The sequence below is a fragment of the Narcine bancroftii genome, chromosome 9 (assembly GCF_036971445.1).
Source record: "Narcine bancroftii isolate sNarBan1 chromosome 9, sNarBan1.hap1, whole genome shotgun sequence".
Classification (NCBI taxonomy): domain Eukaryota; kingdom Metazoa; phylum Chordata; class Chondrichthyes; order Torpediniformes; family Narcinidae; genus Narcine; species Narcine bancroftii.
In genome coordinates this window covers 73,751,082-73,774,179 of record NC_091477.1, presented here as the reverse complement: position 1 = coordinate 73,774,179, position 23,098 = coordinate 73,751,082, and the positions used below count along the sequence as shown (strand labels likewise).

The following is a 23,098-nucleotide window of genomic DNA, read 5'->3' as shown; positions in this document are numbered from 1 at the left end:
CGTACCCTCTCCCAGTCACCATTTTAACCATGAGGCCTCTTGACAATTCTATAATCAACAGATTGGCCAGCACGCCACATTTTCAAGGAAAATTGCATCTGCTAAACACAACTGAGTTGATTGACAGAATAACAGAGGTATAATTTGATATCGTTTATCGAAGATGTTCAATCAAGTGTCGCAATGTCTGAGAATACAATGCCTTTCTTCATGTTTGGCATCCAAAGCTGCAATGGTTAGGTCCAGAGGGGGGAAAAGTTCTGGCTGGCTTTGTGATTGTGTTTTAATTCCATCTTAAAATAAATTTCTTTTCCACTTTTTTTTTTCCTGTAGCAGCCATTCTGGAGAGACTCCCAAGAGATAGTGATATTTTGAGGCACAATTTAATCATTAAAATTGGGCTGAGAGTGCCCTAAAGTCATTTTCTAGTTGACAAGAGATCAGACGAAGCTCTCAACCAATCATTCTGAGCAGGATTAGTGTCTGGGGCACAGAGATATGCTAAACTGCGTCATTCAGAGAGCCAGCAATACCTTTAACATTACTGGATAAAATTAATAAGTGTGATGCAAAGTTTCACTGGGAAATTGCTTTCAGATCGCAGCCTTTGGTGGAAAGGCAGGTGGGTGGAGTTTAGTCAATGATAAGAACAACCGTGATCTCATTGAATTGCAGAACAGGCTCGACGGGCCGGATGGCCAATTCCTGCTATTTCTTATGTGTATCTGCTAAGGTGCATCCATCAATGGCTCATTTTTTGAAAAATCCACTGGTAGTTCATGGCCAAGTCTACAGACCAGGTTGTCAAGTGGTCTAATTCTCAAGCAGTAGATATTTTCCATTCCTGCACTTGTTGGAGAACACATCATATTACAACGCCCAACAGGCCCTTCCACTCACAATGTCGTATCGACCTGTGTAAACCTACCCCACAACAATCTAACCCTTCCATACCTCACACCCATGACCTTCTATTTTCCTTACATCCTTAGCTCTCCCTGAGTCTTTTGAATGGCCCCATTGTACCAGCCTCCGCCACCACCCCTGGCAATGCGTTCTAGCCACCCACCACCTTCTGTGTAAATAAACCTAGCTCTGGCATCTCCCATAAGCTTGCCTCCACTCAACTTAGACATCTTCTGATATTGACTGCTGTTGTTCCAGGATAAAAGGTGCTGGCTGTCCCTTCATAATCTTAAACACCTCAATTAAGTCACTCCCCTAGCTTATGTGGCCATCTGAGCAGATTAAGAAGCTGTTGACCATCCATTAAAGTTTCTTTGCAGAGGTGGCTGAAGCTGAAGGCTAAATTGGGGAGCACTGCTGATACAACACTGTTACAACGCCAGTGGGGTTCGAACCCCACACTTTCTGTAAGGAGTTTGTACGTTCTCACTGTGTCTGCGTGAGTTTTCCCCGGGAAGGTGGGACAGATTCCGGTTTCCTCCCACCCTTCAAAAATGTACAGGGGTTGTAGGTCAATGGGATGTAATTGGGTGGCACCCAAAAGGGCCTGTTACCATCCAGTACATCCAAATTAAAAAATAAATTTAAATTTTAAATTTAAATTAAACCAGAACAGGAACAGGCCCTTCAGCCCACAATGTCTGTGCTGGATATGACGCCCAAGTCAAACAAAATCTCTGCTGCCAGCGCATGATCCAGATCCCTCATGCATCTAATGAGATGCCCCATAAACACTACTCCTGGCAGCTCGTTCGAGGCCCCCACCACTCTGTGTGGAGGAAATCAAACTTCTCTGCTAAACCTCTACCCCCTCACAAAATGCTTATCCTCTGCTATCCCACTTGGATCATTTCCTCTTATATCCTACTGGCCGAAGTGGCAGAGAGCTCCAGCAGAACCACCTTCTCGAGCAATGCTGATGAATGTTGTGGTTGCTGGAGATTTGTGCTGCACTTGGGATTTCTTGCCCATTTCATCCCCCTCCTCCCATCCTCATAAATGTGTAATTTCCTTTGTAAGCACGAGGCATTCTGCTGTCCTGAGACTACATCGCCCCAAATTGGAGTGCAAGTAAAATATTGACCTTTAACAAGTCAATTCCAAATATGCATTCAGTAAGAATGCCTTCAGCAGAAGTATTGATCTGATGACAGTCAGAGTGATTTTTGTTCCTTTTAGGTGTATTGCTTTGATTTAAAATTTTTGCATCAAATATTCTCCTGCATCTTTTGATGTCCAACAGACAAGGAAACTATTTGTACTTCCTGCAGAGTGAACATAATGGCTTAAAATGCTGGTTATTAAGGAATTACAGCCATTTACAATGTGCTGGTAATTTGCAGTTAGATTTTTATCTCATACTTCTCAAGAGTGTTTGACTTTTAATGACATTGACAGCAAAGTCTTTAGTCAAAAGCCCGTTCCGCCTATTCCTTTCAGGTCCGAATGTATGTCTTTGGACAGCGCAGTGGAAAACCATTCGGTCTTCAACCCATTGGGTCATCATTATTGTCTCCATCTGGAAACACAATTAAGGTAGCAGTTAGCATAATGCTATTGCAGCACCACTGGCCCAGGTTTGAATCCTCCGCTGTTCTCCCCATGACCCGTGCGGCTTTTCTCCAGATGCTCCAGTTTTGCGGAGTGGAATTATTTATTTAAATTTGTGACCTTTTTGTGCTGAACATTCTCCCGGAAAGGCATCGGGTCCACACCACGTTCTCGGGATTGCCTTCACAATCGAACAATGACATTTCCAGACCTGGATAGGGAGCCTGGTGCAGGACAGGAAAGTTATTTGATTAACTGTCTTTCTGCCCTCTTACAAAGATTTAAGAGATCCCCTGGCATGCTTGAAGAACATCCCTCATACCTTGGTCTTATTCTTGAACAGACAGGAAATCCATTGTAACAACATCGATTTAACAGTCAGTGAGGAATACAAAGTTTTGGAAATGCACAATTTTTTTTGTTAGGTTCAGGGACACAGCATGATAACAGGCCCCTCTGGCCCATAAGCCCAAGCCACCCAAATACATCCAATGTGACTGATTAATTGACTACCTTCAAATGTAGAAGGAAACCAGAATTCATGGTGCAAACCTGCACAAGATATGGGGAGAACCTACAAATTCCTTACCGACAGCGACATATTAGAGCCCAGGGCACTGGCGCTGTGATAGTCTTGCATTAGCCGTGACACTAACCAAGCTACCTTGAGGAAAACTCCGCCCATACCATTCTCAGCCTCTTTTCAGATCCAGAGCAGAAATGACAGACCACGGTACAGTACAGCACAAGGACAGGCCCTTTGGCCCACATATATAGACCAAAGATGATGTCCAGATTAAACTGAGACTCTACTGCTTGCATGTGATCAATATCCCTCTGTCCCCTTCATATTCATGTGTCTGTCTGGATACCTCTGAAACATAGCTATGATGTTTTCTTCCTGATAGTCATGTCCAGGCATTCACCACTCTCTATGAAAAATATTTGGCCCCTTAAACTTCCTCCTCCTTACTTTAAATGCACGTCCTCTTGTGTGCGATGCTTTCACCCAGATTTTAAAAACCTCTATCAAGTCTCCCTCAGCTTCTGACATTTCAGAGAAAAGATCCTTTTTCTCCAACCTCTCCCAAGACTTCTGCCCCCATAATCGGGCAACGTCCTGGTTAATCTCTTCTGTGCCCTTTCCAAAGCCTCCTTGTCCTTCCCGTAATGAAGCGACAAGAATTGCACATAATTCTCCAACTGCAACCATAGCTGCAACGTGCTTTCCTTATTTTTATACCCAATGTCCTGCTTAATGAAGCCAAACATTCCATACGCCTTCTTTCCCACCCTATCCACTTGGATGACCACGTTTAATGAACTCTTGAAATGGATGCCCAAATCCCTCTGCAGATTGATGCTTTTAAGATCCACTGAATACATACATTCCCCTAACGTGGCCTCCCAAAGGGTAAGACCTCACACAAGTAAAATTGGAAATGGAGTAAGACCTTGAGAAGGCAGGAGGGAAGGTAGTGAGGAGAGGCAACAGGTTTAATTAGCACATTTTACTTTTGATAGATGTACTTTGTGGATGATTAGTGGGACCTTGGGGTTCAAATCCATACATCCCTCAAGGTTGCCACACAGGTTGATAGGATAGTTAAGAAGGCCTATGGGATGCTGGGATTCATTAATAGCGGGGTTGAAATCCGGAGTAGAGAAGTCATGTTGCAACTCTACAAATCTCTGGTAAAACCACACTTTGAGTATTGTGTTCAGTTCTAGTCACCTCATTATAGGAAGGATGTGGAAGCTATGGAGATGGAGCAGAGGAGATTTACCAGGATGTTGCCTAGATTGGGAAACAAGTTTTATGAGCCAGGGTTTACAGAGCTGGGACTTTTCTCTTTGGTGTGTAGAAGGATGAGAGGAGACTTGATAGAGGTCTACAAGATTATGAGAGTCAGAAGCCCATTTTTTCATTAGTATCCCTGTTAATTGGCCATGCAGTGTCCTGGGTTAGGAAGCTATTTGTGCTGTTTCCACTGGGCCACCTTTAACCGGGACACTGTCTAATTTTCCACTGAACACAACTTATCCCTGAGATAGGAGTGTCTACCTTCAATCAGAAATGGATAACTTTCTGCTGTTCTTTTTCTAATGGTTTAATTGACACACAGGCATCAGCTGATGCTGGGGATATGAGTAGGGGTTGAGGCCATTAATCCCTGGTGTGATTTGACATCATTTGGCACCGGCGTGCCGGTTGTTTTCCTTTTCCACTGAACCCTTGGCCAGTTAATTCCCCGTTAATTGCTGGGACAAGGTGACAGTGGAAAAAGGGTATAAATAGGGTGGGCAGCCAGCACCTGTTTCCCAGAGCAGGATCAGCAAATACCAGAGGACATGAGCACAAAGTTAGGGGAGGGAAGTTTAGGGGAGACATTATGTATATGTTTTTTACTCAGAGAATTTTTGGTGCCTGAAATGTCTTCCTGGGGATGGTGTTGGAGGTTGAAACATTGGGGGCATTTAAGAGATTCTTAGATACACACATGGATGAAAGAAAAATAGTGGGTTATGGGGTAAGGAGTGTTTAGTACTTTTTTTTAGGAAGGAATATATGGGTCAGCACAACATTGAGGGCTGAAGGGCCTGTATTGTTCTATGTTGAGTAACCTTGGAAAATACCAGAACTACTCAGAGGTCAGGCACCATCTGTGAAGAGAGAGGCAGAGCAAAATTAGTTTGGTCATTCAGAGTGGCAAAAATCATTATGACGGGAAAGGGAATGATGGTTTCAGCAGTGATTTCCTGAAAAGAACTGGATAAATAACTGTCAGGGAATTATAGGGGCCATTGAGAAAGAGCAGGGGAATAGGGTTGTTGAGAAACACCTGGGAATGGCAGGTGGCGGAATCTGGAGCTGCAAACAATCTGCTGGAGGAGCTCAGCAGATAGAGCAGCATCAGTTGGAGATACAGAAGGGCCGACACTTCAGGCTGAAGCCCCGCATCACAAGATCAAGGAACAGAGGTAGGCCATTCAGCCCATTGAGTCTGCTCTACCACTCCACCATGAGCTCAACTATTCTCACAGCACATTCCAATTTCTGCCCTTTTCCTCATATACTTTGATACCCTGACTAATTGGATGCCTTGATAATCTTTACCACTCTTTCTCTCATACTCATGCTGCTTGAGCCACTAAGTTCCTCCAGCAGATTACTTGTTACAGGACTGATTGTAATTCTCTTTCAAAGAGCCAAAGAGCAACTGATGGGTCATGGTGTAACTTACGGGGATTGAAGTTATGCAAGTCTGAATCCGAAACGCTCTGCCGCTGACATGTCTTGCTAACACTACACTTTAGTCTTCACAGCACATAGAACAGGCCCTTCAGCCCTAGATGTTGGACTGACCTGGGTAAACCTACTCCGCAACAATCCAATCCTTCCCTACCTCACATCCATGACCCACATTTTTCTTACATCCATGTGCCTATCCAAAAGTATTTCAAACGTCCTGATTGTACCAGCCTCCACTGCATTCCAGGCACCCACCATTCCTTGTGTAAAAATCTTACCGCTGATATCTCTTTAAAAGTTTCCTCCACTCACCTTAAACAGATGTCCTCTGGTATTTACTATTGTTGCCCCAGGAGAGAGATGCTGACTGTCCACCCTACCTAAGCCCTAGTTAATCTTATCTATCTCTTCTATGTCACCTCATCCTTCATCAAACTCACATTGTCAGTTGATTGTGTGGCCAGGATTTGTTGGACCAGGTGGACACAGTTGAGTTCAGGGGTAGAGCACCTCCATATTCAGCCCTCAGCCAACCTTTGTAGAGGACAAAGCAGCAAACAAGGAGGGTAATGTACCCCCGTTCCAAACCAAATCGTTTCATTATCATCAAATTGGCATGCAGTGTTTGTCTGATCTATGATTGCATTAGCTACCCATCACTGACAAGCATGGAAAATGCAAACCTCTGCTTCAAGTCAGCTGATATAAAGCTTGATAAACCGTTCTACGCATTAATGGCTAATTAGTTTCTAATTAGGCAGAGCTTTGCTGAAACTAAAGGCAATGTGTAATTAATCATTCTAGCCTAGAAATTCCTCCAATTCATTCATGTGGTTGCTCTTTCTAATTAAAGTGATGCATCCAACATGGCATCTAAATCAAGAACCAACATTTATTGCACCCATTCCAGAGCCATTTGGGCCTCAGATCTGTGCTGGGATGTATGTTGTGTCACTGGGTACCCAGTGAGATAATTTGGGCCAAGTAAAGCAATAGGTTCCCTTTCTTCGGCACCTTTCCCATTCCCAGTCTGCCTATGGACAACATGGCAGCCAATTGCCTGATGGATATACAATGCACAAAGGTGCTGGACAAACTCAGCAGGAGTCAACTGCAGTCCACAAAGGTGCTGGAGAAACACAATTGGTCACGCAGCATCCATGGGAAGTAAAGAGCAGCCAATGTTTCGGGCTTGATGTCTTCATCAGCATTGAAACATTGACTGGTTTTTACGTCCTATGGATGCTGCGTGACCAATTGTGTTTCTCCAGCACCTTTGTGGACTGCACTTGACCCCAGCATCGGCAAATTTTCTTGTTCTAAACAGTTTCCTGAGAGAGTTGCCCAGGCTGTTGTCATCGGCAAACCCATTGTGGAAAACATTTGTGTTAAAACTGCTCCATTCAATCTCCCAAAGCTTGTTCCAGCTAACCTCAATGTTTTGGGTGGAAATTGAAGACGATTTAAACAGAGGATGAAGAGCAGAGCAAGGTCTGAGACCCAGAACTAGCTCCCATGCAGCAGGAAGGACCTGCACTATTGCAGTGCCATCACAAAGATGATGGGCTACCATCCTGTCCAAGTGTTGTCACTGGGAACTCGCAAAAGAGAACAGATGGCGGAATCTTGAGCAGCACGCAGTCTGCTGGAGGAAACCCACAGGTTGAGCACCATCCATGGGAGAGGAAGAACAGTTGACTATCTGGGTCCGCACCCTCATTCAGATTGGGATTGAAGTGAGCCAAGGTGATCAAACTGTTCTGTCCCTGATGCATCAGTCCTTGCTAACATTGCTATGGTTCAGATGCAATTGGACCAGGTGGGCACTTTTGCAAAGCCCCCTCAAGCAGTGCTTGCCAGAGTCTCTTGAACGAACACACCTGCTATTAACCCTGCAAATAGTACATTCATTATTACTGTTCTTACCAATCAGTTAAGGTTGTTAAGAACCCTCCACAATCTCCATTAGTGCCCCAGCTCTTAGCCCGTGCTCTACTCACTTTACACCTACGACTGTGGGGCTCAGTTCAACAATAACACCATCTACAAATTTGCTTAAAATACCACGAGAGTGGGTTGTATAAAGGCAGGGGATGAGTCAGCACACAGGATGGAGATTGAAAACTTGGCTGAATGGTGCTCCAACAACAATTTCTCATTCAATGTCACCAAAACTAAAGAGCTGTTTGTTGACTTAAGGAAGGGAAAAAGAGAGGTGTACAATCCAGTGATCATTGGGGGATCAGTGGTAGAGAGGGTGAGCAAATTTAAATTCTTGGGAGTCACTATCTCGGAGGATCTATCCTGGACCCAGCACAACAATGGCTTCGTGAAGAAAGCACGTCAGCGCCTAGTTTGCGGAGGTTTGGTATGACATCAGAAACTTTGGCAAATTTCTACAGAGGTGTGGCGGAAAGTGTGCTGACCAGCTGAATCACGGACCGGTATGGAAACACCAATACCCCTGAGCATAAACCCCTCCGAAAGGTAGTGGACGCAGCCCAGGACATCACAGGCAAAACCCTCCCCACTATTGAGTACATCTACAGTGAATACTACCTGTAAGCATTCATCAGCAATCATCAAAGACCCTCACCACCCAGCACACTCTCTGTTCTCACTGCTGCCATCAAGAAAGAGGTATAGCTGCCTCAAGACTCACACCACCAGGTTCAGGAACAGCTGCTATCCCTCCACCAGCAGACTCCTCAATGACAAACTCAATCAGAGGCTCATTTGAGGACTCTTACATGCACTTTTTTTAAAAAATTTTGTTATTTTTCACACCATAAACCACATTGACCATGATACATACATTTTCCTTTTCAAATATATACAGTGTCATTTTCTCCCCCCCCCCCCTCCTCCCATCCCACCCTCCCTACCTCCCCGTTGTGTACATGTTTTACACAGTGTACAGTTTATTTTTTGCGCTATCCAAATAGTGGTAATTCTGCCGCACCCGCAGGGAAAAGGAATCTCAGGGTTGTATGTGATGTCATGTATGTACTCTGGGTATAAATCTGACATCTGTTAATGGTGACTCTATCTCTGTCTTGAATCACATGACACAACCTTGAAAATCTTGTGCTCCAGCTCATTGGCACTTGTTGCAACCTTTGGCGATCTCCAATTTTCAATGGATCAATTATCTTGGAGTCATACTAAATGTAACCAGTCCTTCGACCCAATTCCTCCATGCTGACCTAACCCCATTTGTCTGCATTTCTTTCGAACTCTTCACCTCTGCAGATCTCAATACAATCTTAAATCACAGATATAAAGTAAATATACAGTAAAATCACAATGTTGTGGAAACTCAGCAAGTCAAAATGTTTGTTATTTAACTGTATAAAGTGCACTATTTGATCTGCTGAGTTTCTCCAGCATTGAGATTTTACTTCAACCACAGTGTCTGCAGACTTTCATGTTTTACTTTTAAAATAAATATACAAATATTTTTGGAATAATTTACTCAGTTACAGGATACCACTTGTCAATCTCACAACCTGCAGGGTAAAGCTATTTCTTAGCCTGGCAATCCCAATTTTGACTTTCAGCTGGTCAGCACAACCTCCTTCCTGATGGAAATGGGCCTGAGATATCGTGGACTGGATGGAAATGGCCCCTAATAATTTGTTGGGCCCAATGCTCCTGGTGATTGTCATCATTAGAGGGAAGGAAGACCTCAGTTATCTTCTCAACCCTTTTGATTATCCTTTGGTATTGACATCCTGTCCAATGCTTTGCAGCTACTATAACATGGAATGATGCAGCCAGACAGGACACTCAATTGTGCTCCTGTTATAGGTGGGGGTCGGTAGCTTTACTCTCCATCTCTTTAGGAAGTATAGGCGCTGCTGAGCCTTCCTGACTAATGGTGCTGTAGATCCATCAAAGGACATCTGTTATAGGCACACCAAGCAACTTTCTGCTTTCCACGATGGAACCATTGATGTGTAGTGGAAAGTGGTCAACCTTCATCCACACTAATCTCCTTTGTCTTGTCCATGTTGTCTACTAATCTTGCCAGTCCGTTCCAGACACCAATCACGCTCTGTGTAAAATATTCGCCCCACACATCTCTTTTAGAGTCACCCATACGCAACACCTTAAATGTATGTCCTCATGTGTGACAAGTTTTTGCATGGGAGAGAGATTCTAATATTCTGTCAGATCTCCCATCAGCCTCCAATTCTCCATGAGGAGTTCACCATTAAGTTGTCCACTGTGCTTCACACTCTGATAGCCGCACACTTCCACGAACGTTGGCAACTATTACAGGAGAATAGAGGCGGAACAGATCTTATTCCATTATGCTAATGTAGAGAGTCATTGAGTAGAGGCCAGAAGGGGCAGCCTATAGCAAGGACAGCAAGGACACAAGCTCAAAGCCATTGGTCCAGCTCATGGGGCAAGTTTCCATCGATTCCCATCTCCATTTCATTGTGCTGAATGAAAGCAGCACAATTGGGTATCCTGTGTCTATAAATCAAAGCTTGTCGTTTCTATACAGCATTTTAAGTGCAACAAATAATCGACTTGAAGAATTCAGCAGGTCGAGCACCATCAATGGGAGGAAAATATTTCAAACATTAACTTTATTCACTTTTTTTCTTTTATTCACAAAGGAAAACAGTGCAACGTCTCTCCACAACCTTAGGGCCATATTCATACTACTTTCCATTACTGTACATTGCTGCATTAATCCTTTAATATGCTATGTAACACCGCTGCCACTGCTGTGGGTGTCTGTAGTTACTCCCTGTTATTGAGGGACTTCCCCTCTGATTTCAGCCCCTCCATGCCTGGTAGCAGAAGGACTCTAGAGCAGAGGTTCTCAACCTTTTACTTTCCACTCACATACCACTTTAAATAATCCCTATTGCCATCGGTGCTGTGATTAGTAAGGGATTGCTTAAGGTGTTATGTGAGTGGGAAGGGAAAGATGAGAATCACTACTTTGGACCCAATTGTTACTGAAATATTTTGCTTGAGAAAAATTGTCATTGGCCCATTTCCTTTGGAGTTATGAAACAGTCCACATAACGAGTCAGTTAGGTACAATTAAAACAGTGGTTTTCAAACTTTTTCTTTCCACCCACTTGCCACTTTAAGCAATCCCTTCCTAATCACAGAGCACTGATGGCACAGGGAATACTAAGTGGTATGTAAGTGGAAAGAAAAAGGTTGAGTACCACTGCTCTAGACTGTGGTCCTTCCCCACAGACCGCACCAGACCTCCGTGTCCCCTTCATCACATTCTCCAACAGTCATATATGTGCCACTCTCAGTGAGCTGGAAGATGTTTCAGCCCAGGACCCTTTAACAAAACTGAGAGTGTGGAGGGGAGAGAGCCAGTGTCATGAGGAGAGGGTTGGACAAGGAATAGCAGGGGGTGGGGGAGGGGGATGTGGAGTAAAGAATCAGGGAGGGGTGAAGGATGACAGCCAGTTGAATGACAGGTGTCAGACAAAGGTGGAGAGAGGCGAGAGGACACAAAGCTGGTAATGGAGGATGCACAAGGTGTAGCAGGGTAATGTGGAGGGACAAAAGCTGCCAGTGCTGGAGTCAGATGAGAGAAATGCTTTAATTGTTGGGAAAGAGCTGTGGGGGATGATGGGACCAGATTGACCCAAAGGGATGGGGAGGAGGAAGAATTCAGTGGAATCGTGGAAGAGGGGAATGAGCTGAATGGGGAAGGGGACATAATTGGAGCAGGGGAGAAGGACGAAGTCGATGAGAAGAAAGATGAGGCTCATTACCTGAAATCAGATCTGTGTGTTTCTGGAACTTTGGATCCGCAGATCTTCTGACAATAAAGGAGAAAATCTGCAGATCTGGTGTTGAGTGCAGTACACAAAAGTACAGGAGAAAACACAGCAGGTCACACAACATCCATAGGAAGGAAAGGGCAGAATGAAGGGCTCAGGCCTGAAACTTTGACTCGCTGTTACTTCCTATGGATGGCGTGTACCTGTTGAGTTTCTCCAGCAAGAAACTATGCAGATTCTGGAACGCGGTGCATTGCCCAAATGTTCTGGAGTTTCTCCAGCATTCTCTGCATAGTGTGAGTTCCTGGGATCTGGAACATCCTGCTTGAAGGAACAGTGGTATCAGATTCAGCGATGGCGCGCGAAAGGGAATTGGATGAACATGAGAAGAAACTTCAAGGCATGCAGGGGAAGAGCAGAGGAGATGGTTTCCAAAGCAGTAGCAGAGGGCAGCATGGTTGGCATCCCAGTTAGAGCAGCATTATTACAGCGCCAGCAACTGGAGTTCAAATCCGCCACTAACGGTAAGGAGTTTGTACTTTCTCTCCGTGTCTACATATGTTTCCAACCCTACAGGGTTTGTAGATTAATTGGTGTATTTGGGTGGCACAGGTTCGTGGGCCAGAAGGGCCTGTTCCCATGATCTCTGTAATATTCCACAATCAAAATTTGAGAAGTAACTGCAGAGGACTAAACAGCATTATTATGAGATGGGTGAAAGAGTCCATAAAGTATTATCGTGGCAAATAAAAACAGAACAGGCCTCTAGAACAATAAATGCTATTAGACGTGACTTGCTAATTACCTACAAGCCTTAGAAAACTGATGATGAATTTTATTTATTTTATGAGAAATTGTATACTTCTGAAGTATCAGAAGATAATGTTAAAATTGATACTTTTTTGTCTGAATTGGCTTTACCATCTTTGAAGAATACAGATATTAAAGATTTAGATAGCTTTTTCATTGTTACAGAGGTGAGGCATGAATTGCGATCAATGCCTGGTGGGAAATCTCCAGGAGAGGACAGTTTTCCTTCTGAATTTTAGAAAGAATTTCAGGATTTATTAATTCTATATTGATGGATGTGCTGAAGCAGGCAACGGAGAATGGCTTTTTTCCAGATTCTTTTTCTAGAGCACTTATTACAATTATTCCTAAGAAGGATAGGGACCCATTGAAAGTAGGATCATATAGACCTATTTCTTTATTGAATAGATTATAAAATTTTTGCCAAGGTTCTAGCTAATAGATTAGCTAAATATTTACCAGATTTGATTCATGTTGACTGGGCAGGTTTTATTAAGAATTGGTGTTCATTATTTCTCGGGACCAATCTGGCCAACCATGGTAATTGCTCTTGATGCCGAAAAGGCCTTTGATAGAGTGGAATGGAGTTTTTTGTTTAAAGTGTTGGAAAAGTTTAAATTCTGGCCTCTTTTTATTGTCTGGGTTAAGACTTTATGTAAAAATCCTTTGGCCAGAGTTGTGACAAATGGACAGGCATCTTCTTCGTTTGTATTATCTAGATCGACTAGACAGGGCTGTCCTTTGTCACCAGCTCTATTTGCATTGGTTATTGAACCTTTGGCTCAGATGAGTAGACAAGATGGTAATATAAGGGTATTAAGGTGAAAGCAGATGAGTATAAAATACATTTGTTTGCAGATGATGTTTTGATATATTTAACGCAACTTATGCAATATGGTGAATTATCGCGATACAAGATTAATTGGGATAAGAGTGAGATTATGCCTTTGGCTTATGCAGATTATTCACTTTGTAAACATATTGTGAAATTTAAGTGGTCTGACCGAATTAAGTATTTAAGAATTACAATAGATGGTAACTATAATCATTTATATGAATTGAACTATTTACCTTAGTTGTCTAAAATTAAATATGATTTAAATCGGTGGAAAAATTTACCAATAACATTAATAGCATGTTAATTGTGTGAAAATGAATGTCTTTCCCCATATTCAATACTTTTTTCAGTCTATTCCTTGCAGAATTCCCCAAAAAATTTTCAGATTTGAATGCTTTCGTGAGGAAATTTTTATGGAAAGTTAAAATGGCGAGGGAGTTGTTGCAGAAATTGACTTGAAAATAAGCTTCAGGAGGACTGCAACTTCCTCATTTTCAGATTTACTATGAATCGGCGCAGTTAAAATGTATTAATAGGATGTTTTGAAGTGGATAAACCTTTGGTTTGGGCCAAGATTGAATTGTCTCAGATTGATGAGAAGAGAATGGATCATTTTATTTATAAATGGAATTCTCAGCTTTTATAGAGCTATAATTTACCAGTGTTAAAACATTTAATGGAATTATGGACTAAGAAGAATGAAATTAATGGTATGGAAGATAAAATCTCAGCTAAAACTCCTTTATTTCAAAATAAGCTTTTTTCTTTTACATTAAATAATCAACTTTTTGAAGTGTGGGAACAGAAAGGAATTAAATTGGTTGAGGATTGTTATGAGGCTGGGTACTTTACTTTGTTTCAAAGAATGAAAGAGAAATATGAAATTTCTTCAAATACTTTATTTACTTATCACGTTAGAGTCTTATTGTTGGATAAATTTTAGCATACGTTACAGTTACCTCGGCGGTCTTAATTTGAAAGTTTACTTACTGAAGGGGGTAGAGAGATTTATATCTGAGATGTATGCGTTATTACAGAATGAAATGTCTAAGCCAGAAATACATAAATCTAAATTAAAATGGGAAAAAGATTTATCTATTTCTGTTTCTCAGGATAATTGGATGTGAGGACAGAATGAGTAAAATTGTAAATGTAGTGTATAGATTGGTTCATTATAATTTTATTCATCAGTTATATTTAACTCCTGAGAAGTTAAGGAAATATAAATTTATCTCTTCTGATTTATGTTTTAGGTGCCATAAGCAAGTTGGCTCTTTCTTGCACTCTACTTGGTTATGTGAAACAGTGAAACCTTTTTGGAATAGAATTAAGGAACTTTTAGAAGTTTTATTTAAATTTAAAATTTTGCTTGATCCTATGGTATTTTTACTGGGTTATATTAAGAAATTGAGTTTATAATTAAAATTAGATCATTTACTTTTTTGAGATTGGCATTAGCTGTGGCTAGAAAATGTTTGGCAATTACTTGGGAAAATGAGACTGATTTGAGTATTCAACGGTGGCATTCGGAAATGAGGACATGTATTCTGTTGGAAAAGATAACCTACAATTTACATAATAATGATTCTTTGTTAAAGTTTGGACCCCTTATTCGAGATATATGGGTTTGAATTTGTAATAGTTTTTTTCCCCACAATTGTTGTGGTTTGCACGAAACCATGGTGATAGCTGAAGGTTGTTATGGACATTGATCTTCTCTTCTATTCTATCTTTTCCTTCTTTACTTTGGGGTAGTTTAGAGGGGGGTTGGGGATTATATGGGACAAAATGTTATTTCTATTCACTTGTATTTTTATTGTATGACTTATTTTGATTAATAAATAAAATTTGCAACAAAAAAATTCCAGAATGAAAACAGGCCGATTGTGGTTTGTTTTTCCAGGATCAGAATGAGTACAATTCTTCAGTGGTGAAGAGCCTGACTAACACAGCTCGAATCGAAGGCCTCCGCCCTGCTGTGGTGTACGTGGTGCAGGTGCGGGCGAGGACAGTCGCCGGTTTCGGAAAATACAGCGGCAAAATGTGCTTCCAAACTCTGACGGATGGTAAGCTTGGCAGCCAAGGTGCTGCTGAGGAGGGTAGACTGCAATGCATTCGCAGTTGACCGGACGAGGGAAAGACTCTGTCAGTAGCAGGCAGGCAGGGAAAGCCCGAGGCAGAAGGGGACATTTTCTGCCCTCTTCTCTTTTGCACTTGACTCCATCATGAGAGGATCACAGCAGAATCCAACCTGCAGGGGGAAAGATTGGCATGGCCACTCAGCATCTGTGCTAAAATGATTATGATGGTTAAGGTAAATGAGAAAGTCTGCAGATGCTGGAGGCGAGTGCCATGGACAAATGCACTGGAGGAACCCCAGCATCCACATGCAGCATCCACAGGAAGTGAAAGGTAGTCGACATTTCGGGCATGGACCTTTCACCAAGAATCAGGAAAATCAACGGGGGCCCTGAATGAAAAGGTAGTGGGAGAGGAGGGTTAGAGGGGAAGGGGGAGGAGCACAGGCTCACAGGTGGGAGGGTAGAAGAAAAAGAAGTTGAGAAATGAAGGGTCAAGGGCAGCTCTCTGATAGGAGCAGGAAGGGGTTGGGAGCTGGTGAAGACAGAAGGAAACTGGGGAGGAGGATAAACAGAAATAGAAGGTGGTTGTAGACGATCTATGTTTGGGGACGGCCGAGACGGAATTATTCCTCCAATTTTCCGGTGGCCTCGCTTTGGCAGTTTAAGACATGGACAGACATGTCAGTGGGGCGTGGAATTAAAATAGTTGTCCACTGGGAGGTCCTTGCTGTGGCAGTAGACAGCCAAAGGTGCTCAATGAAACAGTCTCCCAGTCTGAGTCCATTCTCCCTGAGGTAGAGGATGCCACATTGGAGCACCTGGTGATCTGCAGATTCATGGTAGTGAGCTTATTGTCATATACATTGTACAGTGTTCCAATACACTGAAATTCTTACTTGTGCAGCCAATGGGTATTACAAAGAAAGACTATAAGGGTTAACTAATTAAATTAAAAGAGACAGTAATATATCCGATCGATAATAATTATTCATAGTAATCCTAGTGCAAAAAAAGTAACTTGCAGAAGTGCCCTTGTCTCTGATTTATGATCCAAAGGGAGGTTCACACAATGTAAATGATACACAAGCAGCAACAGTGATCAATCTCTTCTGTTAGGATCTCTGATGGGATCTAGTTACATCTAGTTTGTTGCAACCTCTGGCCCCCTCAGCTGTTCCTTACAGCTGTTGAAAAGAGCACTCGTACAATTAAAAAAAACCCAGAGTTATTGTGTTCAAGAGGAAAGCCTCGAAAAGGGAGCAGAAAAATGTTCCACGTGTCTCTTTATTTATATCTCCCTGTAGTGCATTACACACGAGTTTGGAACGTTCTGCAGCATCTGTGTGTGCTCATTTCCTGGTGAGTCTTACTCATCGGAGAAATTGGACCCCGAATTTCCTCACAGTTCACCCCAAAGCTGATATCCTCATCATGCACAGAACAGATGATTTAACAGTAGAAATTGGATCAGAAAGTTATGATTTGCAGTCCATGAGATGAATACATGGTTTAGCAATGAATGTGTCACTCAGACAGCAGTGGTGCCAGCATGAATTGACATTAGAACATCATCAGAATGAGTCAAATATCATCTCCTGTGGAATTTATGTCCATAAAAAGTTTATTAACATGAATTCTCCAGTTGATAACGTATCCCTTTGGAAATCAACCCCAGTGCTGGGGTTACTCCTGTAATAACTTTATTAGTATGTGTCACAGCTCTTAATTTTATCTTAGTGCATTTGTGCCACTAAAATCCCCTTTTGTTCCACCAATCCCACATAGGATCTTGGTGAGTTTGAGGATGTCGTACTTCTCCTTCAGTTGCTGGGTTGAAAGGTGGCTGACGATGTGTCCATGAAACCTTGTCAAGGTCCTGCCGCAGTTGGTACAGGAGATACTTGTTTGTTCATTGGGTACTGTTATAGAGATGCGAGGTTCTTGCTGTAAGCTCCTTCTCCACTTTTGATCTGTCCTGAGCCAGAGATTCCCCACAAGTCAGCGAGGAAGTTGCATTTTTTTTTGCAGAGAAGCTGTGAGATCCTCCTTGAACAATTTTGGTCCTGTGGTAAATCTCTTGCCATTTGAGGGAACAGGGGGTGGATTTCTCACTTTGGGATTCCTCTGCGGGACAATGTTTCTCAGCCACAGCAGCTGGTGGAACGATCCTAGAAATGTTAACTTACGAGAAGGCGGTGGTATTGGTTTGCTCAAGATTTCTTTGTTGCCAAGGGCAACATTCCTTAGCTTTTGCCTGCTGCAGAGGCGCACAAAGAGGTGCCACTAGCCCAGAGCCCCCACCAATAAAAACAAAGAGAAGCAAAAGAATGTCCCTTCAGATACTCTCTTTGAGTGTCCATGGATTCTCCTTCTGTGGTTCCACAACCTCTGCAGCCACAAAGGCTCCTGTCCATTCCAGCGGTGACCCGGAGGTCCTGGTTACAAAACCCTAACACTCGAGGCCCCTCGGGAGCTCAGCTCACCGCCAGCACCCTCACAAATCCCTATCCCAATCACCTGGTTCTCACAAGCCAGCCCTGGATCTGGACGATCGTGGTATCTCTCCTGAAATTTAAGGTGCCAGATTTAGGAAACATATCTCAGAAGGGTGAAGGATATCAAGGGACATTGTTTCCCAGTAGTCTTTGAGCCTCCTGTTAGATTTAATATCTTACATCCTTTTCCTCATTCAACCAAAGGATATGGTGGCACCCTGGGGAGAGTGGTGAATTTCATCTGCCTTCACCAAGAACTTAGCTTTGGATATACGGAATGCATCCATTTTTCCCAGGTCCCTGTTGTGGACCTGGATTGCTTTTGGGTCAGATTGTATTCTAGGGGCAGGTTGTCAGAGGGAACTCTGTTTTCTGAACATTGAGGATGGTGGAGTTGATGGTGAGTTTGTTCTGTAAATGTGAACATGGACAAGCATTATCTCTGTGAACTTGCAGATGTGCTCTGGAATTCATCATTAGGTAAAGGTTAAAAAGTAAAGCAGTGATTCTCAACCATTTTCTTTTCACTTACATCCCACTTTAAGTAATCCCTCTGCCATCGGTGCTCTGTGATTAGTAAGGGATTTCTTAAGGTGGTGTGTGAGTGGGAAGGGAAGGTTGAGAACCACTGCTCTAGACCCACTTATTACTGAAATATTTTGCTGAGAAAAATGGTCAGTGGCCCATTTCTTTTGGAGTTCTGAAACCATGCACATAACGAGTCAATTAGGTATGATTAAAACAGTGGCTTTCAAACTTTTTCTTTCCACCTACATACCATCTTAAGCAATCCCTATGGCATAGGGAATACATTAAAGTGATATATAAGTGGAAAGATAAAGGTTGAGAACTACTGAGGTAAAGGTTCCATTATTGGAATATAACACTACATTTAGAATGTAACATACATGAAATTCTTTAACTTTTGTCAACCATAAGGCAGACAGAGAGTCATCACTTTGTCCAGCACTCCTCACAGAAACCTACAGCACCTGGTGTTCCTGGGCAGTCTCCCCTCCAAGTACTGACTAGGCCTGAACTTGTTTAGCTTCCAAGATCAGACAATCTCAGGATTATTCAAAGGTTCAATGGATTCTTTGATTGCAAATGCGAGAGGTGAAATTGGTGGGAGAAAGAGCCAGAGAAATGGATTGAGGGCAAACAAGGACATAATGGGCCAAACAGTCTCCTCCTGTGTCAAAATGAACCCTTGAATAATCAGAGAATGCAGCCTTCTTGTTCTCCCAGCCCTCCTGCTGAATTCTGTCGATGGAAAACTGGTCAGGGAGTTTGACAAGCAGTCAGCAGCATTTACAATGAACACAGGAACAGGCCCTTCAGCCCATGCCTGAACATGATGTCCAAATCAAGCTAAATCTCTGCTGCTTGCACTTGATAGATATCCCTCCATCCCCTTCACATTCACATGTCTATCTAGAAACCTCTTAAACACTACCACTGTATGTGTCCACCACTACCAATGGCAGCCTGTTACAGGCACTCATTACTCTCTGTAAAAAAAAAATTGCCTAGCACATCTCCTTAAACTTCCTCCCTCTCACCTGAAACATGCATCTTCAGAGTGTGACACCTTTAACCTGGATTAAAAATTCTGACTGTCCATCCTAACAATGCCTTCTCCCCTCAGAATCTGATGCTCCAGAGAGGAAGAAAAACACAAGTTTGTCCAATCTCTCCCCGTAACTCATACCATTGAAACTAGGCAACACCTTGTTAAACCTCTTCTGTACCCTTTCCAAGACCTTCAAATCCTTCCTGTAATCGGGTGACCAAAGTAACACATGGTATTCCAAGTTCAGCCTAACCAAAGTTTCATGTAGGGGTTAGTGCAATGCTGTAACAGCACCAGTGATCCAGTCTTGAATCCAGACCTGCCTGTTAGGTGTTTGTATGTTCTCCCAATGTCTGCATGGGTTTTCTCTGGGTTCATCCCACACTTCATGTAGGTTAATTGGGTAGCGCGGACTTGTGGGCCAAAAGGGCCTGATACCGTGCTGTATGTCGATAAATAGATAGATAGGCACGAAGGCCTTACTTTTATACTCAACATCCTCTCCAGTGAAGCCAAGAATGCCACATCTTCTTTATCTCCCTATCAACTTGCATGGTCACTTTCAATGAGCTATTGACCTGGATCCCAGATCCCTCTGCCTTTTCTACACTCACCTTGCATGCTGAGTCCCACCTGCCACCTTCCAATGCTAGATACAAGCTCATTCCAACTCACGGTGCAGTGGTAGAGGGCACTGAACAGTGAACTCTCTCCTCTGCCCTTCTGCTTGTCCCCTCCTCCCACCATTTCACAACCTTTGAGTGCCCTGGGGTTTACTTTCTGCTCACAGCATGGATATCAGAGCTGCACATTAGCTGAAATGGATTTTCTTTCCATGCTGCTGAACAGATCAATGTGATGCTGGCCGCAATGCAGCACAGCGAGGGATTTATCATTTTGTACACACGGATTCTCATTATTGACTGAAAATTTCAGGATTGTTGACTGTCAGAGGGAAGTAAAAAAACTGGAGAATTTTTTTCTTGCAGCAAAATATAGGAAAACATTATTGGCTGCAGCATATTAATAAATAAACAGGGCAAAGAGTCATCGAAAGAATCGAAGGATTAAAAGGACCAGATGTTGTTTCAGGAGCAGAATATGGGGGTGGGGGGGGTGGGGTGGGGTTGGGGGGGTGGGGGTGTGGGGGGGGGGGTGGGTGGGGGTGGGGGTGGGGGTGGGGGGTGGGTGGGGGTGGGGGTGGGGGTGAGGTGGAGGGTCGATTAAAACAACATGAAGCAAGGGAAAATCCTTGGGTAATGTGTAGAGCAGTGGTTCTCAACCTTTTTCTTTCCTCTCACATACCACTTTAAGTAATCCCTATTGCCATCGGTGCTCTGTGATTAGTCAGGGATTGCTTAAGGTGACGTGTGAGTGGGAAGGGAAGGTTGAGAATCACTGCTCTAGACCCAATTGTTACTGAAAAATTTTGCTTGAGAAAAATTGTCATTGGCCCATTTCCTTTGGAGTTCTGAAACCATGCACATAACGAGTCAATGAGGTACGATTAGAACAGTGGTTTTCAAACTTTCTTTCCACCCACAAACCATCTTAAGCAATCCCTGACTAATCGTTGTGCACCTATGGCATTGGGATTACTAAGTGGTATGTGAGCGGAAAGAAAAAGGATGAGAACCACTGCTGTAGAGAAGCACCAGCCTGTTATCCCAGGCATGGAATTCCAGACGTGAACTGGTAGGATTTAACTTGAAGTTAAGCTCATGAAGTAAGTGATGGAAACTTAAGTAGAGGAACAGGGACTCGTTCGTCCAGCCTTCACCACGAGACTATGTCCAATCTTACCCCAGCACCATCCCTCAATTCCAAAATGTATCGATCTCTGTATTGACTGAACACAGAGACTGAGCGTCAGCCTTCCGAGAAAGCAAATTTGAATGTGGGAAATTGAGCCTAAGGGCCTTTTTCCATGCTCTATGATTTTATAGCTCAGCAAGTCAGCCAGTATTCATGGAAGGTAATAAGTAATCAATGTTTCGGGCCAAAATCCTTCATCTTCCATGGATGCTACCTGTCCTGCTGGGTTTCCCTACATCTTGTGTGTTGCCCACTTAAGAGAACAACCTTTACAAAAGGCGGTGGTCAAAAGAACCAACATTTCCTGATCACCCCCCTTAACAACTCTGCCCTTAATATCTGAGAAACTGTTACAATTGGCTGGAGACATGAAGCAAATGGGGGATTCTCCCCCACTCTTTCAGACAGTCTGGACTAGCTGTGACACACAGCTGATGAGGATATTCTATTGAGAGTGGCCAAATCAGCTCAGCAGTTATCACAATGTTATTCCAATGCCAGCTTCCTGCACTGTCTGTAAGGAGTTTGTATGTTCTCCCCATGTCTGCATGAGTTTCCTCCAGGTGCTCCAGTTTCCTCCCACATCTCAAAGATGTACAGGGTTAGTAGGTTAATTGGTCACCTGGGTATACTAGGGTGGTGTGGGCTGGTTAGGCCCTGTTACCATGCTGTGTGTCCAAATTAACATAAATTAATTTTGCAGTCTAATATTCCCAGTTCTGATTAACCAGAAACATCAGCCCTCTCTCTCTCTCCACAGACGCTGGTATACCTTTTGAGTATTTCTAGCATTCCCTCCTTTTATTATGCTGTGACTTGTTCACATACAGAGCTCCTTCCACCGGTCATAGTTTAGGGGACCCAAGCTAGTGACATCCAGGCTTCTCTTGCTCTCTTCCCCTTCTCTTCCCTCTCCCAGAGTCATATGGAGAACTCTGACCATAATTCCAAACATTTGGAATCCTTGGCTTACTCAGTCCTTTTTAAAGAGAGAACAATTTGAGGAACTAATTTTGTTTAAACCATCTTCAACCATTCTAGAAGCAAAAGCGTTGCAATTTAAAAGCAGAAAAAAAATGCAGCGTGGGATGTGTTCAGCTAACTCAATTATGAGGCACTTTGCATAGAAACCTGAAAACAAAGGCAGTTATAGGAAGGAAATGTGCTCGCTGAAAATGCTGAGTTTGAGGTTGATGCTATCAATGTGTTTGAGACCCGTTACCTATTAACGTAAACCTGCATAAAGTGGTGCTGATGCCCTTCAATCAGAACCTCCTGCCGTTTTTTTGAATATTTATAAATTTTTAAGCCATAATAATAATTATATTCAGTTCTGATTATTTCAAAGGAAATTATACATGTGGTATATATCATTCCCTCCCTCCCATCTCCCATCACCCCCACCCCTAAAAGAAAAGAAGATCTGGAGAATGCCAAGAAAATAAAACATTTACTCAATGAAGTCTGTTAGAGGTTACCAAGAAGTGAGGTCTTCAGAGAGTCTATTAAACATGCAAATCAAAATTTTGTAAATATGGGCTCCATATTTTCCAAAATACATGATATTTATCTCACAGATTGTGTAATTTTCTCTTAACAGTTTACAGCTGGGAAGTTCTGCGTGCCATCTTTCCAAGCCTAAACCTATTTCTGACTTCCATGATATTGCGATACATTTCCTAGAAACTGCTATAGCAATTAGCACAAATTGAATTGGATAAATATTTAATTTTAATTTTGGACTTATAGCCTTAATATTACTCAATAAAAATAACATCGAATCCTGAGGCAATTTGACCCCCGTAATTCATTCCAAAAAATTACCTACCCAGTTTTATAAGAAATGTAAGGATCTTTCGATACCTCCTTTTCTGGAGGTATTAAATCAAGCAGTACAAGTTAAATCTCTGCCGGATTCCTTTTCGAATGCAATTCATGTATT

At 42.7% G+C, this 23,098-nt stretch overlaps 1 protein-coding gene across 11 annotated transcripts in view; it reads left to right on the top strand.

The window, feature by feature from the left end:
- LOC138742284 (ephrin type-B receptor 1) overlaps nt 1-23,098 on the top strand; it is a 507,783-nt gene that overhangs the window by 393,361 nt on the left and 91,324 nt on the right. For 9 of the 11 annotated variants that reach the window (XM_069896465.1, XM_069896467.1, XM_069896473.1 and 6 more), the window contains 2 exons: nt 2,407-2,502; nt 15,096-15,258. In XM_069896465.1, the coding sequence (XP_069752566.1) occupies nt 2,407-2,502; nt 15,096-15,258 (259 nt within the window). Of the gene's footprint in view, nt 1-2,406; nt 2,503-15,095; nt 15,259-23,098 lie in introns of those variants that run through there. The other 2 variants (XM_069896471.1, XM_069896476.1) reach the window with 2 other exon arrangements.